Raw genomic sequence first — 12863 nt, 5'->3', positions numbered from 1 at the left:
TGGACTGTTGTTACTGTGGATTGTTGATATTGTCGATGTAGATTGTTGTTGGTGTGGATTATTGTTACTGCGGATTGTTGATTTTGTTGATGTAGATTGTTGTTGGTGTGGATTATTGTTACTGTGGATTATTGTCGGTGTGGATTTTGGTTGCTGGGGATTGTTGTTTCTCAGGATTGTTGTTTCTGGGGATTATTGTTGGTATGGACTGTTTTTACTGTGGTTGTTGTTGGTGTGGATTGTTTTTACCGTGGTTGTTGCTGGTGTGGATTGTTTTTACTGTGGTTGTTGTTAGTGTGGATTGCTGTCTATGTGGATTATTGTTGCTGAGGATTGTTGTGTGAATTGTTGTTTCTGGGGAGTATTATTTATGTGGACTGTTGTTGCTGAAGATTGTTGCTGGTGTGGATTATTGGTGGTGTTGATTTGTTGTTGCTGAGGATTGTTGTTTCTGCAGATTGTTGTTTCTGCGGATTGTTGTTGGTGTGGATTATTGTTTGTGTGGATTGTTGATATTGTTGGTGTGGATTGTTGTCGGTGTGGATTTTGGTTGCTGGGAATTGTTGTTCCTCAGGATTGTTGTTTCTGAGGATTATTGTTGGTGTGGATTGTTGCTGAGGAGTGCTGTTGATGTCGATTGTTGTTGCCAGGGATTTGCTGTTGCTGTTGATTGCTGTTGCTGAGGATTGTTGGTGTGGATTGTTGGTGTGGATTGTTGGTGTGGATTGTCTTTACTGGGGTTGTTGTTGGGTGGATCATTGTTGGTGTTGTTAAGGATTGTTGTTGCTGTGAATTGTTGTTGTTTTTGCTGAAGCCTGCAGCTCTCCGCAAAATGGAAGAGCTTTCCATTGGTCCCAGGTAACACTGTGGAGTCCTGGGATTCATTTAAGTACTCTATTACCTCCATGACGAGCAGATACTTTATGAAGTTCTGCTGTGGTTTTAATCTGCACTTAGAGAGTTTCTGTGTCGGAAGCAATGAAACAAGCATGAAGACTGAATGTCAATGTTTCAACAGGATGGGGGGGGGGGGGGGTCCTCGACACCCAGACAGCAGCTGGTGACCCTCAGAATTCATTATTCAGCTAATTTCATTCTGTCTAGTCAGCAATAAAGCAACAGACGTGTTGATCAATTTCATCCATTTCATTTTCTGAAGACTCACAGAACATCATAACTGTACACATACACACACACACACACACACACACACACACACACACACACACACACACACACACACACACACACACACACACACACACACACACGCGCGCACACACACACACACGCGCACACACACACACACACAGCTTAGATGAGGATAAAGCAGCCATGCTGTGATTTCACGGCCTCCTGCGAGCTGATTGGTGGAGCCGTGAGCTGATTCCTCTCCAGCCTGAGATGCTGTGATGATCCAGCAGAGGCAGAGCTCGTCCTCACGTCCTCACGTCCTCACGTTCTCACGTCGCACATCGGAGGAGGGAGAGGGGGGGGGAGGCACCGGGGGCAGAGCTCGTCCTCTCAGGCATCAGCAGACATGGCTGCTCTGGATGGAAACAACACAGCAAGACGGAGGGATGGGACTGTAAACCAGCCTTTCTGTTAGACCTCTCTGCTGCAGCCTGTGTGTGTGTGTGTGAGTGTGAGTGTGTGTGTGTGTGTGTGTGTGTGTGTGTGTGCATGTGTGTGAGTGTGTGTGTGCTTCAGGGAGGAGGGGACAGCACAGCCTCCAGCAGCTCTTTAGCTTTCACCGGCGAACCAGATCTGTTTTGTTTCCTGTTGGAAAAAGACTTTCCCTCTCCGGACCTCATCTTCACACACACACACACACACACACACACACACACACACACACACACACACACCGATCAGTGTGTATGTGTGTGTGGGGGTTGTGACATGCACAGCGCTGTGGACTGGAGTGTAGAATGGCTCATATTAAGGATGTACCTGTGAGGAAGACCTCTTTAAACCTGGTGACTGGATTCTTTCAGTATCTGCGTGGTAAGTGGAGCAGAATCCATCTCTCTCTCGCTCTCTCTCTCTCTCTCTCTCTCCATCTCTCCTCCTCCATCCCTGTCTCTCCCTCCATCTCTCTCTCTCTCTCTCTCTCTCTCTCTCCATCTCTCCTCCATCCCTGTCTCTCCCTCCATCTCTCCTTCATCTCTCTCTCTCTCTCTCTCTCTCTCTCTCTCCATCTCTCTCTCTCTCTCCATCTCTCTCTCTCTCTCTCTCTCTCTCTCTCTCTCCATCTCTCCATCTCTCCTCCTCCATCCCTGTCTCTCCTTCCATCTCTCCTTCATCTCTCTCTCTCTCTCTCTCTCCAGCTCTCTTCTGTTTGACCTGCAAAGCTCCTGGAGGACGAAGCATCTGTGTCAGTCTGTGTGTGTGTGTGTGTGTGTGTGTGTGTGTGTGTTATGCTCCAGTGGGCATCCCCCTGTGGGTCATGGTGATGCTTCACTCTCCCCTGGTGTTCGCAGTGCTTCCTGGATCATGTGACCGTCAGTAAGAAGGCTGGACGTTTAAAAATGGCCACTCAGTGCCGTGTGCAGCATGAGCCAGCTGGCGGGATGGAGTGTGAGGAGTGTGTGAGGTCGAGAGGGGGTGTGAGGGGGTGAGAGGGGTGAGAGGGGGGTGTGACAGGGTGAGAGGGGTGTGACCGGGTGAGAGGGGTGGGACAGGGTGAGAGGGGTGAGAGGGTGTGACAGGATGAGAGGGGTGAGAGGGGTGTGACAGGGTGAGAGGAGTGTGACTGGGTGTGAGGGGGTGTGGCAGGGTGAGAGGAGTGTGACACGGTGAGAGGGGGTGTGACAGGGTGAGAGGGGTGTGACAGGGTGAGAGGGGGGTGACATGGTGAGAGGGGTGTGACAGGGTGAGAGAGGTGGGACAGGGTGAGAGGGGGGTGACATGGTGAGAGGGGTTTTACATGGTGAAAGGGTGAGAGGGGGGTGACAAGGTGAGAGGGTGAGAGAGGTGGGAGGGATTTGACATGGTGAGAGGGTGTGACAGGGTGAGAGGGGTGTGACAGGGTGAGAGAGGTGTGACAGGGTGAGAGGGGGTGACATGGTGAGAGGGGGGTGACAGGGTGAGAGAGGTGTGACAGGGTGAGAGGGGATGACAGGGTGAGAGAGGGGTGACAGGGTGAGAGGGGGGTGACAGGGTGAGAGGGGTGTGACCGGGCGTGGGGGGGTGTGACAGGCTGAGAGGGGTGTGACAGGATGAGAGGGGTGAGAGGGGTGTGACAGGGTGAGAGGAGTGTGACAGGCTGAGAGGGGTGTGACCGGGCGTGAGGGGGTTTGAGAGGGTGAGAGGGGTGAGAGGGGTGTGACAGGGCGTGAGGGGGTGTGAGAGGGGTAAGAGGGGTGTGACAGGGTGAGAGGGGTGTGACAGGGTGAGAGGGGGTGTGACAGGGTGAGAGGTGTGAGAGGGGTTTGACATGGTGAGAGGGGGTGTGACGGTGAGAGGGGGTGTGAGAGGGTGATAGAGGTGGGAGGGATTTGACATGGTGAGAGGGGTTTGACAGGGTGAGAGGGGTGTGAGAGGGTGAGAGGGGGTGTGACAGGGTGAGAGGGGTGAGACACGGTGAGAGGGGGTGTGACAGGGTGAGAGGGGTTTGACATGGTGAGAGGGGTATGAGATGGTGAGAGGGGTTTGACCAGGTGAGAGGGGTGTGAGAGGGTGAGAGGGGGTGTGACAGGGTGAGAGGGGTGTGAGGGGGTGTGGCAGGGGGAGAGGAGTGTGACAGGGTGAGAGGGGGTGTGACAGGGTGAGAGGGATGTGACAGGGTGAGAGGGGGGTGACATGGTGAGAGGGGTGTGACAGGGTGAGAGAGGTGGGACAGGGTGAGAGGGGGGTGACATGGTGAGAGGGGTTTGACATGGTGAAAGGGTGAGAGGGGGTGACAGGGTGAGAGGGTGTGAGAGGGTGAGAGAGGTGGGAGGGATTTGACATGGTGAGAGGGGTGTGACAGGGTGAGAGGGGTGTGACAGGGTGAGAGGGGGTGACATGGTGAGAGGGGGGTGACAGGGTGAGAGAGGTGTGACAGGGTGAGATGGGGTGACAGGGTGAGAGAGGGGTGACAGGGTGAGAGGGGTGTGACCGGGCGTGAGGGGGTGTGACAGGCTGAGAGGGGTGTGACAGGGTGAGAGGGGTGTGACAGGCTGAGAGGGGTGTGACCGGGCGTGAGGGGGTGTGAGAGGGTGAGAGGGGTGAGAGGGGTGTGACAGGGCGTGAGGGGGTGTGAGAGGGGTAAGAGGGGTGTGACAGGGTGAGAGGGGTGTGACAGGGTGAGAGGGGTGTGACAGGGTGAGAGGGGGTGTGACAGGGTGAGAGGTGTGAGAGGGGTTTGACATGGTGAGAGGGGGTGTGAGAGGGTGATAGAGGTGGGAGGGATTTGACAGGGTGAGAGGGGTGTGAGATGGTGAGAGGGGTTTGACCAGGTGAGAGGGGTGTGAGAGGGTGAGAGGCGGTGTGACAGGGTGAGAGGGGTGTGAGAGGGGTGTGAGAGGGTGAGAGGGGGTGTGACAGGGTGAGAGGGGTTTGACAGGGTGAGAGGGGCCGGGGTTAGCTCTCTGCATAACTTTACCCTCCACTCATTCTCTTGCGTCTTCATGACCTTTCACCTTGGACTTTTGAAGGACTCTGGAGGACGATGCTGTACTTTGGAGGACTGTGGGGGACTGTGGGGGACTTTAGAGGACTGTAGGGGACTTTGAAGGACTGTGGGGGACTTTGGAGGACTTTAGAGGACTGTGGGGGACTTTGGAGGACTGTGGGGGACTGTGGTAGACTTTGGAGGACTGTGGAGGACGATGCTGGACTTTGGAGGACTGTGGGGGACTTTGGAGGACTTTGGAGGACTTTGGAGGACTGTGGGGGACTTTAGAGGGCTGTGGAGGACGATGCTGGACTTTGGAGGACTGTAGAGGACTTTAGAGGACTATGAGGGACTTTAGAGGACTTTAGAGGACTGTGGGGGACTTTGGAGGACTGTGGGGGACTGTGGTAGACTTTGGAGGACTGTGGAGGACTTTAGAGGACTGTGGAGGACGATGCTGGACTTTGGAGGACTGTGGGGGACTTTGGAGGACTGTGGGGGACTTTAGAGGACTGTGGAGGATGATGCTGGACTTTGGAGGACTGTGGAGGACTTTAGAGGACTGTGGGGGACTTTAGAGGACTGTGGGGGACTGTGGGGGACTTTGGAGGACTGTGGGGGACTGTGGTAGACTTTGGAGGACTGTGGAGGACTTTAGAGGACTGTGGAGGACGATGCTGGACTTTGGAGGACTGTGGGGGACTTTGGAGGACTGTGGGGGACTTTAGAGGACTGTGGAGGATGATGCTGGACTTTGGAGGACTGTGGAGGACTTTAGAGGACTGTGGGGGACTTTAGAGGACTGTGGGGGACTGTGGGGGACTTTAGAGGACTGTGGGGGACGATGCTGGACTTTGGAGGACTGTGGAGGACTTTAGAGGACTGTGGGGGACTTTAGAGGACTTTAGAGGACTTTAGGGAACTGTGGGGGACTTTGGAGGACTGTGGAGGACTGTGGAGGACTGTGGGGGACTGTGGGGGACTGTGGAGGACTTTAGAGGACTGTGGTGGACTTTAGAGGACTGTGGGGGACTTTAGAGGAGCTACAGCCTGTTCTGTCAGGCTGTAGCCCCCACAGTATTACTCTGACATCGTTTTAGTGCTCCTCTTCATGTCCACACCATCTGTGAAAAGTGCTTCCTAGATAAGTGACTGACTTACTTACCGGGTGTTTGATGCTTCCAGATGAGCAAGCAGCCGTCCAGAAGAGAACCTTCACCAAGTGGATGAACTCTCATCTGTCCAAGGTGGGAACCGCTCACTCTCCATGACTCAGCACTTTATGTTTCTGCACTTTCTATTTCTATCTTCACCAACCAACGCTGGGCACAAGGTTATGTTTATGTCTGCGTGTATTCATTTATTGGTTTGTATGTATGTATGTATGTATGTATGTATGTATGTATGTTGGTAGGTATGTTGGTAGGTATGTACTGTATGTATGTATGTATGTATGTATGTATGTTGGTAGGTATGTATGTACTGTATGTATGTATGTATGTATGTATGTATGTATGTATGTATGTATGTATGTATGTATGTATGTATGTATGTATGTATGTGTGTATGTATGTATGTATGTATGTATGTATGTATGTGTGTGTATGTATGTGTGTATGTATGTATGTATGTATGTATGTATGTATGTATGTGTGTATGTATGTATGTATGTATGTATGTATGTATGTGTGTATGTATGTGTGTATGTATGTATGTATGTATGTATGTATGTATGTATGTATGTATGTATGTATGTATGTATGTATGTACTGTATGTATGTATATTGGTAGGTATGTATATATACGTATGTATGTACGGATTGCATGAAATCTTCAGGGATGATTTGTCATCATTCAAGGATCGATTTTATTTTTGGGACGTTAACGGCTAACCGTTTACCAATAAATCCCCCGAAAACTACAAAAAACTTCAATACAAAGCAGACGAGAGGAGGAGATCAAAGGGTTAGGGTCTAACCCAAAGCGTCTGTTGCCATGGAGACGCTCCCCGTTCAATGTTTCACACAGTGATGTAGCTAACTGACAGGCTAGTTAGTGTCGACATGAGCTAAAGGCTATCATGCTAGCGATGCTAACTTGGTTACTGCAGTCTACTGTCATGGCCCACAGTCCTCTGCCACTGACAGTAGTGCGATACACAGTAATCTATTACTGCAGTCTACTGTCATGGCCCACAATCCTCCAGGATTTCTTCCCTCATAAGGATCACGTGTTACCATTTGTGTAGTGTTTTATCAGTTTATTGATAATAATTAATAATTATTGAAGGTAGTTATTAATTATGTTATTGAAAATGTTTATCTGATCTGTATCAGAACCTCGGAGCTCCACTGTCTTAACAGGAAATGATAGACAATTCAGTTCTATCAGTCTCATAAGATATACTAGACAGTTAATCAGGAATTTGAATGAATGGTTAAATTAATTACAATTACCAGAATTAACAGTAAAGATTGAAGGATTTTGGAGTTCTTGACACAGAAGAGTCGACATTTCATTCTCCTTTGTGCTCGTTAATAACACAGCAAGTATGATTCCAAACATTATATTTATTCACAATGAAAACAAAAAAAACACAGATTCTAACTACCTATATACAGCTTGGTCTGTGTGTGTGTGTGTGTGTGTGTGTGTGTGTGTGTGTGTGTGTGTGTGTGTGTGTGCGTGCGTGCGTGCGTCAGGCCTGGCAGATGGGAGCTGTAGGTGATGGCGGTTGTGTGTTTATATGACTGTGTGTGGTTGTGTATCAATTTGTATCACTGTGTATCAGAGTGTATTAATGTGTATCAGAGTGTACAGTGTGTACCAGTGTGTATCAGTGTGTACAGTGTGTATCATTGTGCATCAGTGTGTACAGTGTGTATCAATGTGTATCAATGTGTACAGTGTGTACAGTGTGCATCAGTGTGTACAGTGTGTATCAGTGTGTATCAGTGTGTACAGTGTGTATCAGTGTGCATCAGTGTGTATCAGTGTGTATCAGTGTGTACAGTGTGTATCAGTGTGCATCAGTGTGTACAGTGTGTATCAGTGTGTATCAGTGTGTACAGTGTGTACAGTGTGTACAGTGTGCATCAGTGTGTACAGTGTGTACAGTGTGTATCAGTGTGTATCAGTGTGTACAGTGTGTACAGTGTGCATCAATGTGTATCAATGTGTACAGTGTGCATCAGTGTGTACAGTGTGTATCAATGTGTACAGTGTGTATCAGTGTGTACAGTGTGTATCAATGTGTACAGTGTGTCCAGTGTGTATCAGTGTGTACAGTGTGTATCAATGTGTACAGTGTGTCCAGTGTGTATCAGTGTGTATCAGTGTGAATCAGTGTGTATCAATGTGTACAGTGTGTCCAGTGTGTATCAGTGTGTACAGTGTGTATCAATGTGTACAGTGTGTCCAGTGTGTATCAGTGTGTACAGTGTGTATCAATGTGTACAGTGGGTCCAGTGTGTATCAGTGTGTATCAGTGTGTATCAGTGTGTATCAGTGTGTACAGTGTGTATCAATGTGTACAGTGGGTCCAGTGTGTATCAGTGTGTATCAGTGTGTATCAGTGTGTACAGTGTGTATCAATGTGTACAGTGGGTCCAGTGTGTATCAGTGTGTATCAGTGTGTATCAGTGTGTATCAGTGTGTACAGTGTGTATCAGTGTGTACAGTTTGTACAGTCCTGGCAGGCTGGTGGTGCAGATGGAGCTCCAGGTGACTCTCAGCTCCTCCCTGCAGGCGTTCCTCTGCTTTCATGTTCGTGACACAACAACAATAACAACAATAACAGAAGCTCACGGAGTCACGTGACCCTGTGGCAGCAAAACAACACTGATGAAACGAACCATGCAGTGACCCCAGACCATAGATCTAACACCATGCAGTGACCCCAGACCACAGCCCATGGACACTAACGCCATGCAGTGACCCCAGACCATAGATGTAACACCATGCAGTGACCCCAGACCATAGATGAAACACCATGCAGTGACCACAGACCATAGATGTAACACCATGCAGTGACCACAGACCATAGATGTAACACCATGCAGTAACCCCAGACCATAGATGTAACACCATGCAGTGACCCCAGACCATAGATCTAACGCCATGCAGTGACCCCAGACCACAGACCATAGATCTAACGCCATGCAGTGACCCCAGACCACAGACCATAGATCTAACGCCATGCAGTGACCCCAGACCACAGACCATAGATCTAACGCCATGCAGTGACCCCAGACCATAGATCTAACGCCATGCAGTGACCCCAGACCACAGCCCATGGACACTAACGCCATGCAGTGACCGTTGCTGCTGGTTACATAATGAACACAGAGAACCACTGCAGCAGCTTCACACTCTGACCTGCGGTGGAGCGACGCCACGGCACTTTGTTCATTTCTTCATCAGTATTCAAGCTCTGCACTTCAACACTCACTGTGAATACCAAGAGGACCGGATCTGTCCCACTGCAGCTTACTGAACACTGCTGTACACTGCTGAACACTGCAGGTTACTGTACACTGCGGTACACTGCTGTTTACTGAACACTGCTGAACACTACAGGTTACTGAACACTGCAGTTTACTGAACACTGCTGTACACTGCTGTACACTGCTGTACACTGCTGAACACTGCTGAACACTGCAGGTTACTGAATACTGCAGGTTACTGAACACTGCTGAACTCTACAGTTTACTGTACACTGCAGTTTACTGAACACTGCAGGTTACTGTACACTGCAGTTTACGGAAGACTGCAGAACACTGCAGACAGGCTACTGAACACTGCAGAACACTACAGACAGACTACTGAACACTGCAGACAGGCTACTGAACACTGCAGAACACAGCAGACAGACTACTGAACACTGCTGAACACTGCAGACAGGCTGCTGAACATTGCTGAACACTGCAGACAGGCTGCTGAACACTGCAGACAAGCTACTGAACACTGCAGAACACTGCAGACAGGCTACTGAACACTACAGACAGGCTACTGAACACTGCAGCTCCCTCATGGTGTCTCTGCAGTGGAAAACAGACTCACGTTAACATTTGTGGGTAAATGTGTTCATAACACCATTATCTCCGTTTGAACTTCCTGTCTTCATCAATTCAGTTTCCTGTGTCGACTTTTCCACTGTCCTCATCCTGTCACTTTGTTTGACTTTCCAGAGTTTTTTCCACTTTGTCATTTTCCAGGATGGACAGGAAGTCAGACTCAGTTTGTTCAGATTAGAGCAGGTTTTAAACCAGAGTCCTGTTTGTAGTTAGAATCCGATCTTCTCAGTGGATTTATTAACTCACAATATCGGTTGTTACCGTTCAAAACTCTGTTGATGACGATGATATTCCACTTTGTTGGGTCCAGACTCGTTCCTCTGACTCTTTCCTCTGACTCGTTCCTCCGACTCCATCCTTTGACTCCTTCCTCTGACTCCTTCCTTTGACTCCTTCCTCTGACTCGTTCCTCCGACTCCTTCCACTGACTCCTTCCTTTGACTCCTTTCTCTGACTCCTTCCTCTGACTCCTTCCTCCGACTCCTTCCTCTGACTCCTTCCTCTGACTCCTTCCTTTGACTCCTTCCTCTGACTCCTTCCTCTGACTCCTTCCTCTGAGTTGTTCCTCTAAGTCCTTCCTCTCAGTCACTCCGTGGATTTGATATCAGAGACAATCAGCTGAGTCCCGTCGCCTGACAACTGGAAGAAAGCCTCAGTCCGGGAAACAAACAAACAGTTAGGAAACAAACAAACAGTTAGGAAACAAACAAACGACCAGGACACAAACAAACATCCAGGAAACAAACAAACAATTAGGAAACAAACAAACGACCAGGACACAAACAAACATCCAGGAAACAAACAAACAGTTTGGAAACAAACAAACGACCAGGACACAAACAAACAGCCAGTAAACAAACAGACAGTTAGGAAACAAACAAACGACCAGGACACAAACAAACAGCCAGGAAACAAACAGACAGGAAACAAACAAACAGTTAGGAAGCAAACAAACGACCAGGACACAAACAAACGACCAGGACACAAACAAACAGCCAGGAAACAAACAAACAGTTAGGAAACAAACAAACAGCCAGGAAACAAACAAACAGTTAGGAAACAAACAAACGACCAGGACACAAACAAACATCCAGGAAACAAACAAACAGTTAGGAAACAAACAAACGACCAGGACACAAACAAACAGCCAGGAAAAAAACAGACAGGCAACAAACAAACAGTTTGGAAACAAACAAACAGCCAGGAAACAAACAAACAGTTAGGAAACAAACAAAGAGTTAGGAAACAAACAAACGACCAGGACACAAACAAACAGCCAGGAAACAAACAGACAGGAAACAAACAAACAGTTAGTAAGCAAACAAACGACCAGAACACAAACAAACAGCCAGGAAACAAACAAACAGCCAGGAAACAAACAAACAGTTAGGAAACAAACAAATGACCAGGACACAAACAAACAGCCAGGAAACAAACAAACAGCTGAGGAAACAGGCGTGTCAGCTGAGCTGTTCCTCTTCCTCTTCTTCCTCCTCTTCCTCTTCTTCCTCCTCACCATCACATGTTACTGTATCTCACAAACAGGCTGTTTACCTTCTTCATCCACTCAGACTGTACAAATCATCACTTATTGATTCATTGATCAATTCACAAAATCAAAGTCCTAAAGGTTAAAACAAAACCTGGTGCAGGTCAGACAGGAAACAGGAAGTGAAGTTGTTGACAAAGGGTGATTCCTAATAGTCCCTCCTATCTCCTTTGCTATCCTCTTTTCCTTAACCCCCCTGGATGACTTCACGGGGTTAAAGAAAGGTGTTAGGAGACTTCCTGAAGGAGTTAAGGTAAGGTGTTAGGAGGCTCTAAAGGAAGCATCAGTGTTTCCTAGGCTAAAGGAGGTTCTAAAGGAAGCATCAGTGTTTCCTAGGCTAAAGGAGGCTCTAAAGGAAGCATCAGTGTTTCCTAGGCTAAAGGAAGCATCAGTGTTTCCTAGGCTAAAGGAGGTTTTAAAGGAAGCATCAGTGTTTCCTAGGCTAAAGGAAGCTCTAAAGGAAGCATCAGTGTTTCCTAGGCTAAAGGAGGTTTTAAAGGAAGCATCAGTGTTTCCTAGGCTAAAGGAAGCTCTAAAGGAAGCATCAGTGTTTCCTAGGCTAAAGGAAGCTCTAAAGGAAGCATCAGTGTTTCCTAGGCTAAAGGAGGTTTTAAAGGAAGCATCAGTGTTTCCTAGGCTAAAGGAAGCTCTAAAGGAAGCATCAGTGTTTCCTAGGCTAAAGGAGGTTCTAAAGGAAGCATCAGTGTTTCCTAGGCTAAAGGAGGCTCTAAAGGAAGCATCAGTGTTTCCTAGGCTAAAGGAAGCATCAGTGTTTCCTAGGCTAAAGGAGGTTTTAAAGGAAGCATCAGTGTTTCCTAGGCTAAAGGAAGCTCTAAAGGAAGCATCAGTGTTTCCTAGGCTAAAGGAGGTTTTAAAGGAAGCATCAGTGTTTCCTAGGCTAAAGGAAGCTCTAAAGGAAGCATCAGTGTTTCCTAGGCTAAAGGAAGCTCTAAAGGAAGCATCAGTGTTTCCTAGGCTAAAGGAGGTTTTAAAGGAAGCATCAGTGTTTCCTAGGCTAAAGGAAGCTCTAAAGGAAGCATCAGTGTTTCCTAGGCTAAAGGAGGTTCTAAAGGAAGCATCAGTGTTTCCTAGGCTACAGGAGGCTCTAAAGGAAGCATCAGTGTTTCCTAGGCTAAAGGAAGCATCAGTGTTTCCTAGGCTAAAGGAGGTTTTAAAGGAAGCATCAGTGTTTCCTAGGCTAAAGGAAGCTCTAAAGGAAGCATCAGTGTTTCCTAGGCTAAAGGAGGTTTTAAAGGAAGCATCAGTGTTTCCTAGGCTATAGGAAGCATCAGTGTTTCCTAGGCTAAAGGAGGCTCTAAAGGAAGCATCAGTGTTTCCTCGGCTAAAGGAAGCATCAGTGTTTCCTAGGCTAAAGGAGGCTCTAAAGGAAGCATCAGTGTTCCCTAGACTAAAGGAAACATCAGTGTTTCCTAGCCTAAAGGAGGCTCTAAAGGAAGCATCAGTGTTCCCTAGGCTAAAGGAAACATCAGTGTTTCCTAGCCTAAAGGAGGCTCTAAAGGACGCATCAGTGTTTCCTAGGCTAAAGGAAGCATCAGTGTTTCCCAGGCTAAAGAAGGCTCTAAAGGAAGCATCAGTGTTTCCTCGGCTAAAGGAAGCATCAGTGTTTCCTAGGCTAAAG

General features: G+C 48.1%; 1 protein-coding gene across 1 annotated transcript in view; it reads left to right on the top strand.

The window, feature by feature from the left end:
- Window positions 1-1931: 1931 nt before the first annotated feature.
- syne1b (spectrin repeat containing, nuclear envelope 1b) overlaps window positions 1932-12863 on the top strand; it is a gene marked incomplete at its 5' end in the record, with an annotated part of 131929 nt that continues 120997 nt past the window's right edge. The window contains 2 exon segments of the mRNA XM_080513104.1: window positions 1932-2007; window positions 5786-5847. Coding sequence (XP_080369230.1) covers window positions 1932-2007; window positions 5786-5847 — 138 coding nt within the window.

The sequence above is a fragment of the Blennius ocellaris genome (genome assembly GCF_963422515.1).
Source record: "Blennius ocellaris genome assembly, chromosome: 17".
In the NCBI taxonomy this organism is placed as follows: Eukaryota; Metazoa; Chordata; class Actinopteri; order Blenniiformes; family Blenniidae; genus Blennius; species Blennius ocellaris.
This window is presented reverse-complemented; position numbering and strand designations above follow the sequence as displayed.